This window comes from Lolium rigidum, chromosome 1 (genome assembly GCF_022539505.1).
Source record: "Lolium rigidum isolate FL_2022 chromosome 1, APGP_CSIRO_Lrig_0.1, whole genome shotgun sequence".
NCBI classification, from domain to species: Eukaryota; Viridiplantae; Streptophyta; class Magnoliopsida; order Poales; family Poaceae; genus Lolium; species Lolium rigidum.
Genome location: NC_061508.1, coordinates 287,244,184 through 287,270,185, shown reverse-complemented (window position 1 = coordinate 287,270,185; position 26,002 = coordinate 287,244,184). Strand labels below are relative to the sequence as shown.

The 26,002-nt window shown below is 42.5% G+C and overlaps 2 protein-coding genes across 2 annotated transcripts; one reads left to right on the top strand and one right to left on the bottom strand.

The window, feature by feature from the left end:
- The first annotated feature begins 12,003 nt into the window (after positions 1 to 12,003).
- On the top strand, positions 12,004 to 14,488 carry LOC124659828 (heptahelical transmembrane protein ADIPOR2-like). Its single transcript, XM_047197637.1, has 3 exons — positions 12,004 to 12,275; positions 12,379 to 12,511; positions 13,814 to 14,488. The coding sequence occupies exons 1-3, from the start codon at positions 12,004 to 12,006 to the stop codon at positions 14,486 to 14,488; spliced, it is 1,080 nt and encodes a 359-aa protein (XP_047053593.1).
- A 7,948-nt stretch (positions 14,489 to 22,436) lies between these two features.
- Positions 22,437 to 25,495, bottom strand: LOC124683866. The gene is made up of 6 exons (XM_047218298.1): positions 24,923 to 25,495; positions 24,617 to 24,805; positions 24,365 to 24,517; positions 23,933 to 24,070; positions 23,686 to 23,815; positions 22,437 to 22,497 (listed from the first exon to the last, which is right to left on the bottom strand). The coding sequence occupies exons 1-5, from the start codon at positions 25,332 to 25,334 to the stop codon at positions 23,691 to 23,693; spliced, it is 1,017 nt and encodes a 338-aa protein (XP_047074254.1). The 5' UTR covers positions 25,335 to 25,495; the 3' UTR covers positions 22,437 to 22,497; positions 23,686 to 23,690.
- Positions 25,496 to 26,002: the final 507 nt, after the last annotated feature.

Here is a 26,002-nt window from a genome sequence, read left to right as displayed (position 1 = left end):
TACAATCTACTCGCAATACTTGTTCTACTCGTTTTCTCGCAAACAATCATCTTCCACACAATACGGTTAATCCTTTGTTACGAGCAAGCCGGTGAGATTGACAACCTCACCTGTTTCGTTGGGGCAAAGTACTTTGGTTGTGTTGTGCAGGTTCCACGTTGGCGCCGGAATCCCCGGTGTTGCGCCGCACTACATCCCGCCGCCATCAACCTTCAACGTGCTTCTTGGCTCCTCCTGGTTCGATAAACCTTGGTTTCTTTCTGAGGGAAAACTTGCTGCTGTGCGCATCATACCTTCCTCTTGGGGTTGCCCAACGAACGTGTGAAATACACGCCATCATGCACCGTTGCACAGTTCGTCGTTTCGAAGCATCTCGTGATGATCGGATGTGATAGACTCAACGTTCACATACAACGGGTGTAAGCCATGTTGCACACGCAGAATACTTGGGTTTGCTTGACGAGCCTAGCATGTACATACATGGCCTCGGGACAACGGAAACCGAAAGGTTGAACACGAGTCATATGGATGATATGATCAACATGTTGATGTTCACTATTGAAGCTACATCATCTCACGTGATGATCGGTTTTGGTGTAGTGGATTTGGATCGTGTACCACTTAACAACTATGAGGGATGTTGTATTAAGTGGGAGTTCATTAGTAATTAGATTAAAACATGAACTAATTATCATAAACATAGTCTCGAGTAGTATTTTGAATTAATTTTGTAGTATTGGCATCCGTTTTCTACCATGCGCTAGTCTTGTAATTGAGATAGAAATATCGTTAAAATCCGACAAGAAACTTTACGGATTGGTACCGTATTGTTAAAGAATCAAGAATTGATTAAGTCATATTGCAAACTTTTAGTAAACCTCACATTGTTGATTCAAAGAGCTATGGTTTCAATTAGTACCTAAAGTTATCTTGTCTCCGTGAAACTTGAAGTTCAAATTTGTTTGAAAAGTAAGGAGCTGAAAATTTAGTTTTCAGAAATAATCAAGGCATGAGATATATATGATATCTAAAACCTTATTGCAAGATGATAGAATATAATTTGGTGAGACTACATAAACTCATAAGTTTTATGGGAATGTATGAAGGTTGAAGACGCCAGGCGTCACAATCCTCCAACTATTGGGGCACTAATAATATTCGCATATCCATGAAGTTATCATCCTTAGTATGCACCGTTGCTAAGACTCGTCGTTTCGAAGCATCACGTGATGATCGGGTGTGATAGATTCTACGTGTGCATACAACGGGTGCAAGCCAGATTTGCACATGCAAATACCGAGGTTAAACTTTACGAGCCTAGCATGCACAGACATGGTCTCGGAAAGTCGTCATGATATAATGGATAAAATTATGAGTGAAGTTGTTCATCATATTACAAAGTTACTAATAGTGAAATCTAGAACACTTGTCATATGATGATGAACTTCAAAGTAAGAACCTCAAGGTTATTGGTATTTGACCAACAAACCTAGAAGTTAATGATGTTGAAGTATTTTTCTGAATAATGAGGAAAACTAGAAGAGAAACTGCAAAAAAAATATTGGCAGAAAGAAATAAAAGACTAGAAAGTCTAGCTCAGATGTATATAAATGATATACATGTTATGAATGTATTCCTCGTTTGGTCACACAATGAAATTCTTGGGTAATTGTACCATATTGGTTGGTATGAAGTGTCATACAAAACAACACAATACAAGAATACAATGGCCTAAGTGACTGACAAGGAATATGATAGGAATGCACGTCTGGAACAAAATAAAGTGTTATTATGTTCGTCGTTAGCATTCTATCTAGCCCTTAGAATTTATAATAAAGAACTTAATAATTGTTATTTTGCTCGGTCAAATGAAAACAATGAGTTGTTCAAATTATGACATTACTCCATGTACGATGGATAAGTTATTATAAATCTTAATGGTGAAACACACATACATAACACTGACACTAAAATGCCATAAGGCAAATGATTTGAATTCCACTTATTTGTGGAACCGCCATTTAGGTCATGTTAGAAAGGAACACATGAAGGAACTCCATGCAAATGGATTTTTGGAGTCATTTAATTTTTGAATCATTTGGCGCTTGCAAAATCTTTTCTAAAAAGAGAATGACTAAAATACCGTTCATAGGCCAAGAGTTGAACGGGCAACTAACTTAGTGAAAATATACATAATGATATATGTGGTTCACTGGGCATAGTTGTGTGCGGGAGATTCTTCTACTTCATGAAAACTTCCAACAATGAATTGATTATATATATGTGGATATATTCGATAAGGAAGAAGTTTGAAACATTTGAATGGATTCAAATTAATTTCAGCATGAAGTGGAAATCATCGTAATAGAAAAGTCAAATATCTATGATTGAATCATGGTGGAAATATTTGAATTACGAGTTTTTAGCGAACATCTAAGAGAGTTATGAAATTGTTTCTACAACTCACGTTTCTTGGAGTATCATAGTGATGATGAAGTATCCAAGAGATGTATCCAAACCTTGTTGGATCAATGATGAGATAAAATATTAATGCCATTATATTTTTGTGGATTATGCTTTAGTGACTACCGCTTTTACACTAAATAGAGCATCATCATGATCCGTTGAAATGACACCATACGAGTTATGGCGTGGGTATGAAAGCTGATAGTCTTTTCTTAAACTTTGGTATGCATAACATAAGTAAATAAGTTTACAACCAAAATCGGATAAATGTCTTTATTGGTTATCCCAGAGATTTGATTGGGAATTCTTCCCACGAGACAAAAACAAAAGTGTTTGTCAATGTTTCTTATTTCCGAGAAATTGTTTCTAGCGAAATATTTGAGTGGGAGGACAATAGAACTTGATAAGGTTTATGAACCTGAGCATAATGATCAGAATAGCGCAGCATCGGAATTGGTTCCGGAAGCGGCCACGACGATCATGGCTCCCATGACTACAAAGTGTTTTAGCCATGGAGATCGAAGTACATATTGAACCTTGTAGGTATGGTTTACTTTGTGATCAAATAAATGATTTATGGACAAAGGATTGATTTTGAACAATGATAAACCAGCTACAAATAAAGAAGTTATGATGGGCCATGACTCCGTTAAAATGGCCATGCGCCATGAAATCCATGATAGATGAATACTTTTTGAAAGTAAATGGATCTATGAAATAGATGGACTTGGATGAAGTATCCTTGAAGAAGCTCAACTTGTCGAAAAGTTGTTTATGACAAAAGTTCAAAGAGTTGACTACGATAAGATTAGATCTTCCGTAGCAATGCTTATAGTCTATGTGGATTATTCTAGTAATCACTACATATTTCTTTTATGAGATATGCTAGTAGGATGGCAAAATACACTACTTAACAGAAGTATGTATTAAAGGTGTATACAAGATACAATCAAGAGTTTTGCTAGTTCATGGAATACTAGATAGGCATACAAACTTCAAGTGGATGAAGTGAGTATCACGGAGTTGGAATCTTCACCAGATGAAATAATCAAAGAGTTATTGATTTCATCAGAAACGATGAAGAGGCTTGCATTTGTAAGAAATTAAGTGGGAGCGCTGAGACATATTTATAATACTTTATGTAGATGACATATAATTGGTTATAAATGATGTAATTATATACTTGATTAAAAGGTTTCATTGAGAAATTAACTTCAATGAAAGAATATGGACTAAAACATATTTAATGTCAAGATCTATGAAGATAGATTGGAATACATAATAAGTTTAAGTCAAAGTACATAGAATGGATATTGAAGTAGTTCAATATAGAAATATTAAGAAGGTGTCATGTGAAGGTTTAACAAGACTTGAGTGTATCTGACACTCAATGAGTAAAAACACATGATTGATTATAGATCACGAATAATATGTACACAATCAGATGTCTTATGCTCTAAAAGTGTTATGAGCATGTACTAGAATGATTCATGTGATGATCATTGAAAAACAGTAAGAATATTCTTGAGTACTTAAGAAGAACTAAGTATATATATATATAGTTTTGTATGGAGAAATGACAAACAAATCGCTGTAAGATGTTGCTCCGATATTTGTTTTGTCACATATGAAAATAAAATTTCAATCTCAAATTAGACTAAGTGTTGTTTAAAAGGTAGCACAATGAGCTAGAAGTTGTCTATGCTAGATTTAGAAGAGTTCTAAATATTGTGACGGATTCTACAAAACAAGGCAGAGTATGTCATTGTTTTGACAATGACAAAGGATGTTAAGTCAAGAGGTTCTTTGAGAACTTGATGTAGTTCCAACAGAGTCATAACTTTGAAGCTATATTGTGTGTGACAATATTAGTGACATATTTCAGACCGCGCAATTAAGGTTCCACCAGAAGACCAAACATATTTAAATGCCGACTCATTTAAAAATGAGTGATGCGTTGAGACGCAAATGAATTACAAAAATACATACGTTTCTGAGCATGTCAGATCCGTTGACTAAAACCTCTCCCGTAAGCAAAACATGATAAAGCACCGGAAGGCCAAGGTGTTATATCTTTACAAATGTAAACTAGATTATTGACTCTAGTGCAAGTGGGAGACTATTGGAGATATGCCCAAGAGGCAATAATAAAAGTGGTTATTATATATCTTTATGTTTATGATAAATGTTTATATACCATGCTATAATTGTATTAACCGAAACATTGATACATGTGTGATATGTAAACAACAAAGAGTCCCTAGTATGCCTCTTAACTAGCTTGTTGATTAATGGATGATTAGTTTCATAATCATGAACATTGGATGTTATTAATAACAAGGTTATATCATTATATGAATGATGTAATGGACACACCCAATCAAGCGTAGCATAAGATCACGTCATTAAGTTATTTGCTATAAGCTTTCGATACATAGTTACCTAGTCCTTATGACCATGAGATCATGTAAATCACTTATACCGGAAAGGTACTTTGATTACATCAAACGCCACCGCGTAAATGGGTGGTTATAAAGGTGGGATTAAGTATCCGGAAAGTATGAGTTGAGGCATATGGATCAACAAGTGGGATTTGTCCATCCCGATGACGGATAGATATACTCCGGGCCTTCTCGGTGGAATGTCGTCTAATGTCTTGCAAGCATATGAATAAGTTCATAAGAGACCACATACCACGGTACGAGTAAAGAGTACTTGTCAGGAGACGAGGTTGAACAAGGTATAGAGTGATACCGATGATCAAACCTCGGACAAGTAAAATATCGCATGACAAAGGGAATTGGTATCGTATGTGAATGGTTCATTCGATCACTAAAGTCATCGTTGAATATGTGGGAGCCATTATGGATCTCCATATCCCGCTATTGGTTATTGGTCGGAGAGAGTACTCAACCATGTCCGCATAGTTCACGAACCGTAGGGTGACACACTTAAGGTTGGATGTTGAAATGGTAGAACTTGAATATGGAATGGAGTTCCAAGATTTGTTCGAAGTCCCGGATGAGATCCCGGACATCACAAGGAGTTCCGGAATGGTCCGGAGAATAAGATTCATATATAGGAAGTCATTTTATAAGATTTAAAATGATCCGGAAGGTTCTACTGAAGGTTCTAGAAGGTTCTAGAAAAGTACGAAGAAACCACTTTGGAAGGCGGAGTCCCAAAGAGACTCCACCACCATGGCCGGCCAACCCTAAGGGGGAGGAGTCCCAAGTGGACTCCCCTAAGGGGGCCGGCCACCCCTCCCAAGGAAGGGTGGGAATCCCACCTCTAGTGGGAGTCCTAGCTTGGGTAGGTTTCATGTGATATGGAAGGTTTTGGTTTGGGGTCTTATTCGAAGACTTGTAGACCAACTCTTGGGTGTTCCACCTATATAATGAGGGCCAAGGGGAGGGGGCTGGCCACCCCAACACCACAAGGTGGCCGCACCCCTCAAGTGGCCGGCGCCCCCCTCTCCCCAAACCCTAGCCGCCCCACTCCTCCTTCTTCCCCGCACGCTTAGAGAAGCTCCGCCGGGATTCTCCACCACCACCGACACCACGCCGTCGTGCTGCCAGATTCAAGAGGAGCTACTACTTCCGCTGCCCGCTGGAACGGGGAGGTGGACGTCGACTTCATCAACACCGAACGTGTGACCGAGTACGGAGGTGCTGCCTGTTCGTGGCGCCGTGATCAAGATCTTCTACGCGCTTTTGCAAGCGGCAAGTGAACGTCTACCGCAGCAACAAGAGCCGCATCTTGTAGGCTTTGGAACTCTTCAAGGGTGAGTCTCGATTATCCCCTCGTTGCTACCGTCTTCTAGATTGCATCTTGGCTTGGATTGCGTGTTCGCGGTAGGAAATTTTTTGTTTTCTATGCAACGTATCCCTACACTTCGGTCTTCTGGAAGCTTCGTGGAAAAATAAGACCCTGGGCGTTGATTTCGTCCAATTCCGAGAATATTTCCTTTGTAGGATTTCTGAAACGAAAAATAGCAGAAAACAACAACTGACTCTTCGGCATCTTGTCAATAGGTTAGTGCCGGAAAATGCACAATAATGACATAAAGTGTGTATAAAATATGTGAGTATCATCATAAAAGTAGCATGGAACATAAGAAATTATAGATACGTTTGAGACGTATCAAGCATCCCCAAGCTTAGTTCCTACTCGCCCTCGAGTAGGTAAACGATAACAAGGATAATTTCGAAGTGACATGCTATCATAATCTTGATCAATACTATTGTAAAGCATATGAGATGAATGAAGTGATTCGAAGCAATGGTAAAGACAATGAATAAACAACTGAATCATATAACAAAGACTTTTCATGAATAGTACTTTCAAGACAAGCATCAATAAGACTTGCATAGGAGTTAACTCATAAAGCAGTAGATTCTTAGTAGAAAGTTTTGAAGCAACACAAAGGAAGATATAAGTTTCAGCGGTTGCTTTCAACTTCAACATGTATATCTCATGGATAATTGTCAACACAAAGTTATATGATGAATGCAAATAAGCAAGTATGTAGGAATCAATGCACATAGTTGACACAAGTGTTTGCTTCTAAGATAGAAAGAAGTAGGTAAACTGACTCAACATAAAGTAAAAGAAAGGCCCTTCGCAGAGGAAAGCATGGATTGCTATATTTGTGCTAGAGCTTTTATTTTGAAAACATAGAAACAATTTTGTCAACGGTAGTAATAATTCATATGTGTTATGCATAAGACATCCTATAAGTTGCAAGCCTCATGCATAGAATACCAATAGTGCTCGCACCTTGTCCTAATTAGCTTGGATTTACATGGATTATCATTGCATAACATATGTTTCAACCAAGTGTCACAAAGGGGTACCTCTATGCCGCCTGTACAAAGGTCTAAGGAGAAAGTTCGCATTGGATTTCTCGCTTTTGATTATTCTCAACTTAGACATCCATACCGGGACAACATAGAAAACATATAATGGACTCCTCTTTAATGCATAAGCATTCAACAACAGATAATATTCTCATAAGAGATTGAGGATTGATGTCCAAACTGAAACTTCCACCATGGTTCATGGCTTTAGTTAGCGGCCCACGTTCTTCTCTAACAATATGCATACTCAAACCATTTGATCATGATAAATCGCCCTTACTTCAGACAAGACGAACATGCATAGCAACTCACATGATATTCAACAAAGGTGTAATAGTTGATGGCGTCCCCAGAAACATGGTTACCGCTCAACAAGCAACTTATAAGAAATAAGATACCTAAGCGACATATTCTTTACCACAATAGTTTTTAAGTTGTTTTCCCATGAGCTATATATTGCAAAGACAAGGAATGAAATTTTAAAGGTAGCACTCAAGCAATTTACTTTGGAATGGCAGAGAAATACCATGTAGTAGGTAGGTATGGTGGACACAAATGGTATAGTTTTTGGCTCAAGGATTTGGATGCACGAGAAGTATTCCCTCTTAATACAAGGCTTTGGCTAGCAAGGTTGTTTGAAGCAAACTCAAGTATGAACCGGTACAACAAAAATTACATAAGAACATATTGCAAGCATTATAAGACTCTACACTGTCTTCCTTATTGTTCAAACACCTCACCAGAAAATATCTAGACTTTAGAGAGACCAATCATGCAAACCAAATGTCAACAAGCTCTATGGTATTTCTTCATTAATAGGTGCAAAGTACATGATGCAAGAGCTTAAACATGATCTATTTTGAGCACAACAATTGCCAAGTATCAAATTATTCAAGACATTATACCAATTACCACATGAAGCATTTTCTATTTCCAACCATATAACAATGAACGAAGCAGTTTCAACCTTCACCATGAACATTAAAAGTAAAGCTAAGAACACCAGTGTTCATATGCAACAGCGGAGCGTGTCTCTCTCCCAAACAAAGAATGCTAGGATCTGATTTTATTCAAGTAAAACAAAAATAAAAACATACAGACGCTCCAAGTAAAGCACATAAGATGTGACGGAATAAAAATATAGTTTCACTAGAGGTGACCTGATAAGTTGTCGATGAAGAAGGGGATGCCTTGGGAATCCCCAAGCTTGGATGCTTGAGTCTTCTTGAAATATGCAGGGATGAACCACGGGGGCATCCCCAAGCTTAGAGTTTTCACTCTTCTTGATCATATTGTATCATCCTCCTCTCTTGATCCTTGAAAATTTTCTCCACACCAAACTCAAAACAAACTCATTAGAGGGTTAGTGCATAATAAAAAATTCACATATTTAGAGGTGACATAATCATTCTTAACACTTCTGGACATTGCACAAAGCTACTGAAAGTTAATGGAACAAAAAAATACATCAGACATAGCAAAACAGGCAATGCGAAATAAAAGGCAGAATCTGTCAAAACAGAACAGTACGTAAAGACGAATTTTTCTGGGGCACTTAACTTGCTCAGATGAAAAAGCTAAAATTGAATGAAAGTTGCGTACATATCTGAGGATCACGCACGTAAATTGGCAGATTTTTCTGAGTTACCTACAGAGGGGTCTACTCAATTTCGTGACAGCAAAAAATCTTTTTCTGCGCAGTAATCCAAATCTAGTATCAACATTACTATCAATACTTTACTTGGCACAACAATGCAATAAAATAAAGATAAGGAGAGGTTGCTACAGTAGTAACAACTTCCAAGACTCAAATATAAAACAAAATTGCAGAAGTAAAATAATGGATTGTCTTCCATAAGCGCTTTTTTTAACGCCTTTCATTTAGGCGCAGAAAGTGTGAATCAAGTATTATCAAGAGATGAAGCATCAACATCATAATTTGTTCTAATAATAGAATCAAAAGGTAACTTCATTCTCTTTCTAGGGGAGTTTTCCATACCTTTCTTGAGAGAAAATTGATACTTAATATTCCCTTCCTTCATATCAATAATAGCACCAACAGTTCGAAGAAAAGGTCTTCCCAAAATAATGGGACAAGATGCATTGCATTCAATATCCAAGACAACAAAATCAACGGGGACAAGATTATTGTTAACCATAATGCGAACATTATCAATCCTCCCCAAAGGTTTTTTGTAGAATTATCATCAAGATTAACATCCAAATAACAATTTTTCAATGGTGGCAAGTCAAGCATATTATAGATTTTCTTAGGCATAACAGAAATACTTGCACCAAGATCACATAAAGCATTACAATCAAAATCATTGACCTTCATCTTAATGATGGGCTCCCAACCATCTTCTAACTTCCTAGGAATAGAAGTTTCAAGTTTTAGTTTCTCTTCTCTAGCTTTAATGAGAGCATTTGTAATATGTTTTGTAAAGGCCAAATTTATAGCACTAGCATTGGGGCTTCTAGCAAGTTTTTGCAAGAACTTTATAACTACAGAGATATGACAATCATCAAAATCTAAACCATTATGATCTACAGCAATGGGATCATTGTCCCCATTATTTTGAATAATTTCAGCAGTTTTATCACAAGTAGTTTCAGCAGTTTTAGCAGTTTCAGGCAGTTTTGCACGCTTTGCATTAGGAGTAGAAACATTGCCAACACCAATTATTTTACCATTAATAGTAGGAGGTGTAGCAACATGTGAAGCATCAACATTACTAGTGGTGGTAATAGTCCAAACTTTAGCTACATTATTCTCTTTAGCAAATTTTTCTTCTCTTTCTCACCTAGCATGCAATTCAGCCATCAGTCTAATATTTTTATTAATTCGAACTTGGATAGCGTTTGCTGTAGCAAATGACTTAATATCTTTAGTTTCATTAGGCATAACTTTCAATTTTAAAAGATCAACATCAGCAGCAAGACTATCAACCTTAGAAGCAAGAACATCAATTTTATCAAGCTTTTCTTCAACAGATTTGTTAAAAGCAGTTTGTATACTAATGAATTCTTTAAGCATGGCTTCAAGACCAGAGGGTACACTCCTATTATTATTGTAAGAATTACAATAAGAATTACCATTACTATTATTAGATGGATATGACCTATAGTTGTTACCAGAATTATTCCTATAAGCATTGTTGTTGAAATTATTATTTTTAATGAAGTTCACATCAACATGCTCTTCTTGAGCAACCAATGAATCTAAAGGAACATTATTAGGATCAACATTAGATCTACCATTCACAAGCATAAAAAACAGCAACTGGCTCTTCGGCATCTTGTCAATAGGTTAGTGCCGGAAAATGCATAATAATGACATAAAGTGTGTATAAAACACGTGAGTATCATCATAAAAGTAGCATGGAACATAAGAAATTATAGATACGTTTGAGACGTATCATGCGTCGACGAGATGCAGCGGCGGAGACGGAGATGCGGCAACAGAGATGGAGATGGCGATGATGACGGAGTAGCAGCTTGCGGCTAGGGGACTGGTCATGCAAAGTGAGCCGAAACAAAAGGATGGTCATATATGAGTCATGAACTATTGGGGGTGTAGCACTGTACTGCAACGCCACTAGTAGTAGAAATTGTGGTGGCATGCTACACTTGGTCAAACTTGTGGGTCTCACACACTAATGGCGTACCTATATATCGACATGCCACAAATGGAACATTATTACCGGTGCCAGTATTCTGGTGTGTCATCGACATTTTAGGCAAATTAATATCGGTGATGTTTTTCCATGCGCGCCATGAGATTTTGCTTATAAAAGTTTTCCTAATATTGCATGCTTGTCTCAATTGAACTTGATCTTACAAAAATGTTTTGAGAAACTATATACACTTACTAAAATAATTATCAACTTGTTGATCTATTCTACATAATCAATTTTTCTATCACACATTAATTTTTTGTTATAAAAGGTTTTTTATTCAAAAAGTTGCTCTTTCCAAGCATACGAGACGGGCCTTCTAAATTGTGAAGGTTTTGAAGTATCATTTTAATACTATGAAAAACACTACTACCTCCATTCTAAAGGCTTATATTAATTTTGAAAAAAAAATCAAACCATTTAAGGTTTGACCAAGTTTTTACACAAAAAGATTAACAAGCAGAATCAATATCATTAGATACATCATGAAATATATTTTCATATATAATATCATATTTGTTGATAGATTTTTCTAAAAATTTGGTTATAAAATGTATAATCCTTATTCATTGGTAGGGTGGTAGTATATCCTAATAATAACTTGCTTCTTAATCAAACAATTGACAAACATGCCAATCTGTGCCGGAAATGCATGTTTTTGCCACAATCTTGTTTTATCATAACATGTTCACGTTGGATCAGCTTTTGAAGATCTCATCGTGAGAGACACTAGGGTAAAAAACAATTTTAGCGTGTACGCTTGGTATGAAAAATGTGCATCTCTAAATGTTGGACAAGATTTGAATTGTTTTGTATGGAGAAAAGTGGACATGCAGGTGGCATGCACTCCTCACACCAAAAGCGCATCGAGCGCGTATAAGATGCGTCCTTTATTTTAGAACTTTAGATTGCAAGTGATCCCCCATCTCGATTCCCCTTGGGTCGCAGAGCGCCCAGGCCAGCAAAACGTCAACGGTCACATCGAGAGAGAGGGAGGAACGATGGCCACCACCACCACGGCAACCCGCCGCCACCGCGGCCGGGGGTGCTCTGCCGAGGCGGCGACCGCCGCCGACGACATCGTGGTTGTTTCGCGGGCAGCCGCGGAGAAGCAGGGGTGGGGTAGGCTGCCGCGGCTGTCGCGGTTCGAGGAGCTGCCGGACTACCTCCGGGACAACGAGTTCATCCGCGGCCATTACCGCTGCGAGTGGTCCGTCCGCGACGCCCTCCGCAGCGTCTTCGCCTGGCACAACGAGACCCTAAACGTCTGGACGTACGTCCACTCTCCCTCCTTCCTCGCCTCGCTTCTCTGAATCTGAATTGGGTTTCTCTTGCATTTTCTTGTTCAGGTCTGACTCTGTTTCTTGCTGTTGCAGCCACCTGGGCGGCTTCTTTCTCTTCCTGGGGCTCGCCGTCGCCGGCGATACGGAGTGGCCGGCCGCCGCTGCGGCTCCGTGGATCATGACGACGTCGGCCAGCGCGTCGTCGTGGGCGGCCAAGAACAGCTCGGTAAGAAAGAGGAAACTATTCACCTAGAGTAATATTTTACTCGTTCGGGCCATCAGATACAGTATCGTTTTGTTTTATTCAAACAAAAATACAAGAACAGACTGTAGGAGTACAGCTGTGCAAAGCCACTAGCCACTGAAATTTGGGAGATGCTCTCGATAAAATCCTAGTGCCAGTTGTATTATATCATCGTTTGATGTGTACTTTACATGGAGTTGGGCATGGCCTGTATCGATACAGAGCTGGAGGGCAGCTATGAGGAGTGGCCTAGTGATAGCAACGCATCCAAGGAATGGTGGGATAAGTTGGGAAGATACTGGCGACTAGATCCTTATGATAGATTGGAAGATACCGATATCTTTATTTCAATTTGTTGATTGATGGTTTAAGTAATCTTGCACATTTACTGTTACTTCTATTTGTTCCATCCACGGGGCCTCTCGCACACAAAATCATTAGGCTTCGTTGCGTGCCAATTTATTTCGGATTTTTAAAATTTAATGAAACTGAATGATACCTGGTAGCACATATCTTAAAGATGGAACAAAGTGAATCCGACGGCATAAATATGCGAGGAAGTCTTTACTCGATGAGTTGGCTGCCATCCATAATCTCCGAGTCTTCTTCTTTCTCTAACCTTATCTTAGCCTTAGACGCCTCTCGGAAACTTCATAATCTGAATCACTTTTCTCTCCGGATAGTAACCATAACTTTAACAAGGAACTCGGCATTATAGGACCGAGTCTTTTTTAGTAGTAGCTCTCCGAGTTTTTCCGCTTTCTCCAATCTCCACCACTTCATCAGTTGTGGAATGTAATTTCATAGCTTTCAGGGTTGGGTTCTCATAGAACTCTATCCATCTCTGCTATTTATTGAGTGGAACTAGTGGCTAAGAGCCTAAGACCATGTCCATGTCATATAGATCAAAGGAAAAAACTGTGAGTGAGATCTATTTTTCACGCGGGCTAGCTTTTCTTACTCCTGGCCAACTCATTAATTTGAACAAAACCAACACACTATTGGTAGGTTTTTCCCTAAAAAAACATATTGGTTGGTCCTCAAAGTGGTCACCATTTGAGTACACAAACACATTCGCAGAAAATTTCTCAGCGATTTTATATTTACTCCAACTGTTCAATTTTAATTGACGCAGATCTAGATATGCATCTATCACGAAGGAACGGACGTTGTACTATTTAGCATCTTTTAAGTGTCACATCTAAATTTTCACTATTTGACACAGTAAAACATATGCTTATGCTGACATGTTACTCACCGGTGATTCCCTTTTGGTTTGAGCAGAGCTTGGCGAGCTACATTTTACCGGTGATGGGTGGTGGCGGGCACGCTGTAGCGCGGTGGCCACGGACGGTGTTCCTGTGCGGCACCATGACGTGCATGTTGATGAGCGCTGCGGCGCACCTGCTAGCCTCCCATTCGCGCCACTTCAGCCAGCTCTTATGGCAGCTCGACTACGCGGGCATCGCCGTCATGATGGTCTCCTTCTACTTCCCGCCTATCTACTACATCTTCCTCGGCAGCGCCGCCGCGCAGATCGCCTACCTCTCCGCCGTCACCCTTCTCGGTGTGCTCATCGTCGCCGCGCTCCTGGCCCCGGAACGGTCCTCGCCGCGGTTCCGGCACCTTCGGGCGGGGCTCTTCGCTTCCCTGGGCCTTTTAGGGGTCGTGCCGGCGCTGCACGCCCTCTGGCTCAACTGGGGACACCCAGAGTTCTACCTGGCGCTATCGCTCGTGCTCGCCATGGGGATCCTGAACGCAATGGGTGCGGGGTTTTACGTCGCCAGAGTGCCGGAGAGGTGGTGCCCGGGGGCGTTCGACTGTGTCGGGCATAGCCACCAGATCTTCCATGTGCTGGTGCTCGTCGGCGCCCTGACACAGTATGCAGCCACCGCCGTCTTCATCGGCTGGCGCGAGGCCATGGCTGCCGCCGCCAGCGCGCCGTCGGCTTTGTTTTGACGCGGGTGGAATACGATCATGCTTATTTTGCCATTGATTCCTTGGTTCTCATGTTCGCGCTGCAGATGATTCTTAGGCCTCGAGGCTCGAATTGGAATATTTTGCTCTTGGCTTTTCACTCCATAACTCTGAAATGATCGTGATTGTCACATATTCACAGCGTTACGGCGCGGGTGGAATACGATCATGCAAAATACCTAAATAATGCACACGGGATTTTTCAAAAAAAAAAAACAAAAACAAACTGTAGCTGCCCCCGCGCCCTGTCCTGTGCCGCTGCCGTGATGTGCCACCAGAGATGTCCTCCAAGCGGGACGCCACCACCGTGGCCATGCCGAGGAACCGCGTGGTAGCACTACTCGCTAGCAGCAGCTCGCGTCGCAGCTGTGTTCGACAGAGACTACGTCGCCACTCCATTTGCAACTATTGCTTTTCTATCCATTCATATCATATATACGGGCTCTTGATAATGCAACTTCATGGGTTTCCATGTCCGTTTCACAGGATTTCAAGTGGAAAAATAAATGCATATGCTGTAATTTCTTTCTTTTTTTCTTCTTCTCTCCAAAGGATTTCATTCTTTTTTTGAAGGAAATTAAGGTCATGCCTGTACAGATTTAGCAGAACCTTAGTTTAAGTCGACCAAAATTTTATGAAACTATATAGTAAAAAGTCTATTTATCGAAAAATATATCAAGTTCATCTCAGTTTCGTTTGGAGCTCTTACTCTGCGATTAGAGGTGGTGGATCTGCAACACTAAGTTGATCAAATAGACAATTAGGATGCAAAGTGATCTGAATGTTAAACGTTACAAATAGAAAGGTAAGGCCATACCTGCTTTGGTGTCGGCGATCCTCTTATAGCAATACTCAGAGCAAACATGGTAGCCGTTGGAGGCGTTAATACAGTCAGGCTGGACATTGTGCTCCTCCACGGGCTGCTTCCACTAGCCGGGGAGGTCGCCGAGGTGTCACTTGACCTGACCAATCTTGTGGAGGAAGTAATTGGAACACTCATGGATGAGTTGACACTCTCCGGGTTCAACTTCCCCCTCGAGGCCATTTATCTAAATATTTGACGAAATCATAGTTTAGGTCAAACTAAATTTCATGATATAGTTGCATATTTATCATATTCTTCTTGGTTTGGTTTGGATTTCTTACTCAGGGATTCATGGTGTACAGAGTTGATCAAATAGACGTCAAGGATCTGATATTGTTAAAAAATACAAATCGAAAGGCAAGGACATACCTGCTTTGGCATCGGTAATATTTTTAAAGCAATACTCAGATCAGTCATGGTAGGGGTTTGAGGTGTTGATACTACTAGGGTGGACGGTTCGCTCCGCGACATCCTTCCATGAGTTAGGCGGATCTTTGAGGAAGCGCCTTTTGGTCTGCCCGATCTTGTTGAGGTAGAAACCAGAGCACTCACGGAAGGGGTTCGATGAGTTAACACACTCCGGGTTCGACTTCCCATTCGAGGTCATGCGCCTACATATTTGACGGAACCTTATTTGACGAGCATGTCCAACAGATGCTCTAAAATAGCGCTGCGCTAAAATAACTGTCAATATACAGCGACGGGCGCATTTTTCGTCCTCCAGCAGACGCTGCAAAATAAGTCGCGCTGCAAATATTTTAGTGCGCGCGCTAATTTGCGCTATCGAAAGCGGTATATCTGGTGCGCCGGCTAGCGCGGGCTGTAAAATGGCACCGTGATCTTTCCCACCGCGCGAAAAAGAAACGGCTGTCTCTGGCGCTTCGACGACGAGGAGCTCCGCCGGCCGCCGCGCCGACCTCGTGCTGTGAGCTCCGCCGGCCGCCGCGCTGTGCTGTGAGATCCGCCGGCCGCCGCGCTGCCCTGTGCTGTGAGCTCCGCCGGCCACCGCACTGTGATGTGAGCTCCGCCGGCCGCCACGGTGCGAGCTCCGCCGGCCGCCGCGCTGCAAGTTCCGCCGGCCGTCGCGCTGCGCACGGACTGGATTTCGATTGCTGGAATTGATTGCGAGTTCCGCCGGCCGCACGCATGGAACGATTGCTGCGAGTTCCACCGGCCGCACTCATGGAATTGATTGATGCGCCGCGCTGCCCGAGTTCCTCCGGCCGCGCACGCACGCATGGAATCGATTGCTAGCTTGCATGGAATCGGCCGCACGCATGGAATCGATTGCTAGCTTGCTAGCTAGATCAATTGCTAGCTAGATGTATAAGCCACCGTAATTTAGTTGATTTTTTCAGATTTATTTGTGGTTGTTTGATCTAGTTTGTTGTATGTATGTTGAAATTTTTGTGTTTGTGGAGCTCTATTTTACAACCTCTGGTGAAGGGTTGCTTTTTGGTTTCGTGGTTGCGCTGTAAAATAGAGCCTCTGACGAAGCTCGCATCGGCGCCGCGCGCTATATCCGGATCGAGCGCGCCGCAAACGACTTTTACAGCGCCAAATTTTAGAGCCTCTGTTGGAGATGCTCTTAGTAGAAGAAGTTCATCTAATGTTTGCATTGGAGCTCTTACTTTGTGATCCGAGGAGGCGCTTCTGTAGCACCAATTTGATCAAACAATTGGTAAGGATGCAAAGCGAACTGAGGCTGGCCATAGTGGGTAGTATCATATAGTACTATCATGTATATGATACTTTTATATGATAATAGATCCATAATGCATAGTATCATAGACTAGTACTCCCTCCGTCCTTGAGTGTAAGTCATATTTCCAAAAACTATTTGTCCCATAACCCTCACCTCTAAGGCATAATTTTATTTAATGAGGGAGAGAAAGGGGTTGCATGCACCAATGAGGGAGAGAAAGAGAATGCATGCCCCAATGAGGAAGAGAAAGAGGTTGCATGCACCAATGAGAGATAGAAAATGAGACCCAATCAGCTAGTACCTTGGGCCAAGATATTCAAAAATTGTGACTTAAAAACTAAGACGGAGGGAGTATCATAGTTTTGCTACATTAATTGATTTGTAGAATCCCAATACAAATTTGTGTACAAGATTTATTTGATACTAACTTTTCTCGTGATGTGCGCTATGATACAGTATCTACCTATGATACTCTAATCTCCTCTCTCATCCATAATTACCTGCCACATCAGTATTTTTGTTGGGATTAGAATGCATGATACTAGTTATGATACTAGCAATATGGCTAGCCTGATAGTGTTCAAATTCACAAACGGAAATGGCAAGGTCATACCTGCATTGGTAATCTTCCCAATTAAAGCACTCAGAGCAGTCATGGTACGGGTTGGAGGCATTGATACAGTCAGGGTGCTTCCACGAGTCGGACAAGTCTTCATGGGGGCACCACTTGGCCTCATAGATCTTGTGGAGGCAGTATTCAGAGCACTCATGGGACGGATTCGATGAGTTGATGCACTCGAGGTACGATTTTCCCGCCGACTCCGTTCTCCCTGTCGAGCTAAACGTGGCCTGCCCCATAATAGCATGTGAGTCCTCTGTAATGTGGCTGAAGACTGAAGAGAATGCACTTCATTTGTTCACAGGTTGGGCGGTAGTGACATAATCTGGAGCAATGTTCTACAATGGGTAAACTTACAGCAGGTCAGACCGGTCATGGATCTTCCCCCTGCATAATTGGTGGACACAGGCGAGCATCAGTCTATCGAAAATTAACAGAGGAAAATTCAATTCCTTGGTGATACTGATCACTTAGCCAGTCTGGCGAGAAAGGAACGCTAGAGTCTTTGAGAAGAGCTTTAAACCCATTAATATACTTATTGATCAAATCAAGGCTGAAGCAAAGCAATGGTCGTTTGCCAGTATGCATGCGTTGGCTCTCATTCCCTGGAACCTAACTTGCCTTTTTTTTTCTACCAAGGGTGAGGTTTGAGAGTGTTGACAGAAGTTTTTATTTGTTTTGTCATGTTTTTCTTTTATCGTTTTTATTCTTCTTTGGATTGCGGTCCTCCCTCTGTAATCTGTAGCCATTTCTTCTGGCTTTCCCTCTTCTAATATAATAAGACATGCATTACTGGCAATCGGAATGCATGATACTATGATACTTCTATTGTGGGTAGTCTAAACACCCGCAACTTACATCGTACGTGCCCTCAATTACCTTGAGATTTGAGGCTGCATTGTACACGCCCTTGCCTTGAAACTTGAAGCGGTGGATCTGCCGCAGGTCGACAGTGGCTGCGTCTGGAAGGTGCGGGACATCGAAGGAGGGGCGGCGACTAGATTGTGACGAGCCCTAGGTTCGCTCGAAGAACCGCGATCAGATTGTTAAAGGAAAAAAAATGTAAAACGAAAGGGCAGGTGGACAATTTGGGCCGTCCTGTGTATGGACCCAATGAGCCATCTATTCCGTTGGGTTCCTTGTTCCACTCAGGCCTGAAACAGGCCTCTCCTAGTTAGGTCGGTTGGATCATCCACACTCTATTTGGGTCCAGGCCTTTTCTCAAAAGAAAAGTGGGTCCAAGCCAAATTGGTTCATCCACAGTCCGTTGAAGCGGCAACGTCGTTTTTTTTTGGCTTTCGATTGTCCGTCACATCCGCTCAAAAAACAAGATTGTTGTTGCGACTCGAAATCTTTTATGGTGGAGAACCTGTGGTTGGATGGTTAGGAGGCAGTGGCACCCCAGCCCACCAGAGTTCAAATTCTAGATTTGACACTTTGGTGTCTCATAAAGGCGGAATATTCTTCAGTGGGAGGCGACGTTCCCGTCGACAGCGAGGCGTCTGTGGTGACTTCGTCAATCTCAAGACCTGCCGGATCAGTTCTTCAACGCAGTCTCTTGGAGATGCTCATAGGGGTAGGGTGTGCGTGTGTGCGTTCATAGGGGTGAGTGTGCATGACTGAGGGTTGTGTGAAGTGTGGTTTGAATGAAGTAGCGTAAATTCTAGGTAAGTTGTGTGAAGTTCTCGCGCTAGTTTTATTTCTCCGTTCTGTTCCGGAGTGTATCTTGGAAAATCTTTGTATTGATACCATTTGATCAATAAAAAGAAGGCAACTCAAGAAGGGGGTCATTTTGTTCATTAAGTACAAAAGTCTCCAACAACCCTAGACGTCACCTAGCCACACCACAAGTCCTTCACCTCCCGCCGACGAGATTGTTGGTTCCCCACCCCTCCTTCTGTTTCTCCGACGATAGAAGGTGAGGAAACATATGTTTAGTGTGTCCACCGTGTGGTCTGGAATAAAGTTCTTGGTTTTTATGGCAATGTCACCTTGGTGGATGGTGTGGCGACGCATCGAATACCGTCTTCCTAGTTTCTACCTCTTCTCAACGGCGTGCTTGGTGGCATCGAGGGGCCAATGCGAGCTGCTTAGTGTTGGGTCATCGGTGCTCCGACGTGGTGCTTCATCATGTTAGCCGCTAGTGGATTTCCTCGCTCCGATGGCTTGCCATCTTTGTTGTCCCATGCTTCTTTCCACGAACCATGTTCCCTATTTTGGCTTCGGCCGACAATATAACACCAAACGTCGTAGCGGACCGAGACGATACCCCACCGATATGATTTATCTCTTAGATCCCGACGTACGCCACGGGTGGATACTATGGTGGGTCTAACGAGGATTGCTCTTCAGGTCTACATCCATGACTTAGGGGTTCATTCTATTTCGTCCGTCTTCACTTCGGGCTTTTCACATTTATTCTACGCTGATTTTGGTGGTTGCCGACTTGTAGTTCTAGCGGGTGAAGTTGTCTGATTCTGGAAGTCCACTGTCCAAAGCCATCCGGCGATTGTTGATTCATATGCCACCAGGTGCTGAAAGAAAAGCTACCACTAAAGAGGAATCTGCACAAACCAACAACTCTTTGGGCTACCGTTCAAATGAGCAAAGCAAACAAGTTTGCTACCACCATTCCCTTCGATTCTAGATTGCGATGGCTCGATCCCAGACATGGCAGTTGGATGCCGTTCTAGCCATCGCCTGCGAAGAAAGGAACCAGACCGGGAACAAGTTGGTTTCGCCCTAGCCTGGATCGACCATGTGGAGCTACCGACGTAGCCAACTGATCGTAGATGCATTCGAGTTGTCGCATCGGATCGCCACACCTAGGATCAATGGGAGTGGGTGGTTGCAAACTGGCTCAACTTGCTCTAGCCCTAAGTAAGATTTTGGGCATGCAAAGGGCACACACCCAAGGCCATAGTGGCAGCCGGGTAATCCGTTAGACACACTTCCATGGTTTGATGGGATGTTAGACTACCCATAATGAAAGTATCATAGCTAACATTATGCGTGCATGCAAAAATCTAATTTGTCACTACAATTAGTAACGAGAGATCATAGTTATATCATAGGTAAGTAGATACCGTAGCACACAGAACTAGAAAAATAAATCTTGTATATGTATATTTGCATTGAGATAGTACAAATCAATAAATATAAGAAGACTATGATACAAAACGGACTTATGGCTCTCGGGTGCAACGCACCCCCATAGACCAAAAAAATTATAATAATTTAAATAAGTCAAAAAAAATTGAATCTTCCTGGAAATAAAAGATGATCAAGTTTGTATTCGTAAAAAAAATGTTTGGACACGAAATGATTCCCATGGACTCCAGGGCAAAAAAGACAAAATGATGACAAAAATAAAGTGAATAGTACCTGGTCATGGGGCATTTCGAGTTTGTTTTTTTTTACCCAGGATACAATAAAAGTAATTTTCTAGGAAAATATTTTGTTTCAGGTACAATAACTGATCATCTTTGATTTCAAAAAAAAAAAAATTAAAACTTTTTTTTTTTTAATTTTTCCAAGTATGGGGGTGCGTTGCACCCGAGAGCTCCTTTGTATTTCCCGACTATGATACTACTACATAATATCATGCATCGTAAAAGTGGTATCATATGCATGATTCTACCCACCGTGACTAGTCTTAAAACACATTATGCTACCCCTATTGTGCAATAAGAAATTCGAGTCACTCGTTTGTGCAGAAAATGGTCTCCAATATCCAATTTCCTCGCCACCACCCTATGAACCGACACCAGGTGGGCTGCTGATCACTCGATCGGATCTTTCGACGTCAGGCCTCACGTCACGGAGACGAAGCTTCCACAAAGAAAGAAAAACCTAACCAGAGAACAACTGAAGCGACTTTTTTCATGGTCTTTTCGTCCTCACGCTGGGTACGTGTGAACCACAGTTAAAGAAAGGGCCTTGCACGCACGCACCAACCCGTGCCGCGGATCACATCAGCAACGCCCACACCAAAGAATCTTCCATTTCTTGGTCAAAAGAAAGAGGAGCTCTCTGTAGGCCACATACACCTCAGAATTCCAAGCTCCCCGCCAGATCCAGCAGTTTCTCACCTTAGAATCTCAGTGGCTGGACTTGCAGTTTTCACCTTTCGATTTCACATTCTTCCAGCCTCCAGAAGTACCAGTCAGTGGGACGACTTCTTGTAGGTTTCGCGTTTCAGTTTCCTCCTCATGTGCTGCAGTGGGTTATCACTGGTGCTAGGTTGCCGGCCATTGATGATGGCTCCCTCCATCAGCATGATGCACATTCTAGAAGGAAAAGCAATTCCCTAATGCCATGATCAAGTTTTCCAACAAGAAAGAGCAGCTCATTCATGCCAAAGAGCTGATCCCATAATGAGCCATCCTCGTACACCATCAACGTCTCAACCACAATGGTGACAATCCTAAGAGAAAATAAAGGCCCACAAAACCGATACCAAGAAACATCGATCAGGCTCCTTTTCTCTCTACTTGCAAAGGAAAACAAACCACTAAAATGGTAGTAATACTTTACAAAAGAATACAGACCTCTCTATTTTCACAAGCTTCAGGTAATACAATACGCTGGCCTCTACATACGCAACTCCCTGATGCGACCACGGAGAGTATATATAGAAGTATACACGCAAATACAGCAAAGTCAGGGAGCCCCACTGCAGGTAGCCACACTACAATATGAGCCGACCGAAACACAGATACTAGCGCAACTTACAAGGCTACTGAGAAAATTACTTATTTTTCACCATCATCTGCCTGGAGGAGAAACGGCGTCTTGACAGCCTAGCAGCACGAAAGGAGGTATTGTCGTCACCAATTGTATGATTGAAGCAAATAATAATAAACAACAAGGCATGTGCTATGTTTATTGCTGTTGACATTACCCAGAATAGTGCTTATTGTTTCTCAGATGTATGTATCCAACTACCACCATGCGTGTGCTACTTGTGTTTATTGTTCTTCACATTCTCCAAAATGTTGTATACTGTTCTCAGGTGTATGTTTTTATATCCAACCACCACAACACATTATTTTGAAGCAAACAGATAACACGTTAACATTGAATAGACTTTGTTTGGCTAGGGAAAAGAGAAAGATAGATTGACTGGGTACGAGCAAGTCATAAGAAAGTTCAAAGCTGGACCAAGGAAAATCAGATAAAGTGGGTGTAGATGAACTAAGTTAGGCCACATTCGTTGCAGGACCTTCGCAGAATTCAAACAACAACAAAGAAAATGCCCAAATGTGTGGAGGAAAGGAAATCTGGATTCATAAGCCTTTGGTAAAGTAAGCCTTCTCAGGATTTGAGGTGTTTGACAAGGAAATTTAACAGAAATTCAATCCGACAAATAAATCCTTTTGTTGCCTTAAGAAAGATCATAAACCTTGTCTTTTTCTTTATTATGGTATCATGTGGACCGTTACTTAACTAGGACTAAATGAATGTATATGAAAACAAGCACCTGACATATAAGGCATTACGTATGTGATGTCTATTAAATCTCCGGAAAGAATTTTCTTTCACCAACAACCAAAAGTGCTGAAAGCAGATTCGGACGGTGAGAGACCTTAATGATCTTTCGGGGAGCCTCGAAGTGTATGTGCCCATAGCTATGTTATAGATACATTGGTTGAGTAACTAGGCGTGGAACATTAACTTAGCAGGTAACTGAAAGAAGGCAAATTATTCTTAGATTGGACTCTGTCAAAAGGAATTGGGATAGTTGACATTTTACAACCACCAAACTTTAACCCACAAGGGGTTCAAACCAGAAGTTGAACTCAATCAAGATAACTCAGCATGTTGAAATTGCAACTATGAACCTTGGCTTGATAAAATACTACAAAAATCAAGTAAAATATATTTGCTTACTATAAAGAACTGATTGAGGAATTACATTTTATAAGATAACTTCAGTTCACACCAACCAATTATTCTCTCATAATAAAAAAATGAACTTATGAATGTACCTTGTCTATCTGTTGCCATTTCTTTTGCAATATTCGCCACACTTATGGTAGGGATTGGATGCATTGGCACAATCAGGATTGATTTCTCTTGTTGGCTCCGCTTTCATGACAGCCTTTCCCTTTTTCAAGTCTGAAAATAAACCGAATTATAGAGAAGCATAAATAGCTGCCAAGTGGACCTTAAAAATCAATTTGTCATATACATATATACACCACTAGCAGGTTGAGAGTAACTTAAGGAACACACCTGGCTTGCTTGGAGCTGTAGGTGCCGCTTCATTCAAATGGTCGAAGCAGTACTGGGCACAGATATGGAATGGGTTGCCGGCATTTGGGCACCTCGGATCCACCTTCCAATTCTGCACCGGTGAAATACTCTTCCCACCTGCAAGGGTGCTTATATGAGTGAAACCAATAGAAAACAGAAATGTGAAAATTAAAACAAAACCCATTTCGGAAGAATCAAGAGAGCATCGATTGAGCATTTCTCCAAAAATAAATAAGCCATCTTTAGGCTGGGCACACACAAATGTGGCAAGAGTTGCCTGGTCTGAGGCATAAAATTCCTAGCAGTTTGTGAATTTGAAATATGAGAAATAGCAGAATTGCAACCCCACTGATCAAGACAAAACTAATCCAAATCAACTAGAGTAATCCCAGTACTAGTATCTTATTGTACCTTTGCTGCGCGGTGACTTCTTATCGGTTTTCTTCAGCTTCTCCGCCTCCTTAATCTTGGCAGTACAGTGCTCTCCACATTCATGAAACGGATTGCCAGCATTCGGGCACTTGGCATCGGACTTCTTGCTGCTCCCGGACTTGACACTGCCATCTGCACACAATCAAAAGATAGAACACGGTAAGATAGATGCACATAGACACAACATGTTTATGTGGCTATCAGTAGCAAGAGACGAAGCAAAGGAACAACCTTCTGACGAGGAGGTGGAGCGGCCCGAGCGGCGGGAGAAGAGGGATATGGGGGACTTGCCGCCCTCCGACGATCGGCCGGCGTCGATTATCTTGTCGAGGCAGTGGTCGGTGCAGACGTGGAATGGGTTTGCCTTGTTGGGGCACCGCGGGTCCACCTTCTTGCCTTCGCCGTCCGAGCCTTCGCGCACTGGCATGAAAAAAATCAGATTTTTATCCTTCAGAATTTGTCATTTTCTCAGATGTGAGCATGCGTGTAGCGACAGACAACGAGGAACTGGGGGAGGAAAGAGGGAGGGTTGCTCACGGAAGACGTAAAGGGGGAGGCCCCCGGAGCCGCCGGCCCTCTCGCGGCGGCGCGGCCTGGGCTGCAGGTCGCCGTCGCTGTGCGTCCTCCCGTTCTGCGCCAGTTCCCCGCCCGTCCCCGGCGGCAGCGGAAAGGTCTTCACCGCGGCCGGGGCGGGGGCCGGGACGGGGCAGTACTCGGCGCAGCGGTGGAAGGGGTTGACGGCGTTGGGGCAGTCCGGGTTGACGGCCTGCCGCTGCCCCCCTCCCGCCTCGCCGTTGCCGCGCGCGGTCCCGTTCTGGGCCGGCGGGGGCTTGCTGGCCGCCGGAGCGGGAGCGGCGACGGGGCAGTAGGCCGCGCAGCGGTGGTAGGGGTTGTCGGCGTTGGGGCAGTACGGGTTTACCGCCCCCCGCCCTCTGGCTTCCTCGTCCATCGCCGGCCGGCGAGCACGGACCACCTACCCTCCTCCTCCTCCTTCGCAGCAACCGCGGCAACGCTAAAGCAGCAAGATTTTGACTTGCAACTAACTAAGATGCTGGAGATAATTTAAAGGACGGAAGCCGGGAGCTGGAAGGTGGAACTGCAGCGAGGTCAGGAGTCCGTGTGCGGTGGAACTTGGAAACTTGGATTGGAGACGAGTGGAGAGGGGGGATTAAGGTGGGATTTAGAGGTGGAAGGGAGACTTTGAGGACTGGAAATCTTGAATTTGGGTGGCGAAGAGGTCCAATCTGGTAGCTGCGCTGCGGCAGGGCGGTCCAATCTGATGGTCTCCTTCTTCTTCCTCTTCCCCGTCGTCGTGTTTCTCTTCTAGGTGCTCGTTTTCTACCTGCGAATAAACTACTGGCCATCACCCTGCCAACACGGCTGACGAATTGACCTGTTTTTTTAACATAGTATGAGCAATAACGTCGAAACCCAAGGTAACGCGTTCCGAATTCGAAATTGACAAAATCTCTGCAGACGTTTTGCTAAGAGTATTAAAATTTATTTGGATACGTCGTCAAATAGTATGAGATTTGGAAGGTAGAACCACCTTTCTAGCTACCATCTACCCAATGATTCGTTTTCAGCCTAATTAATCAGCATGATTCGCTACCTCGG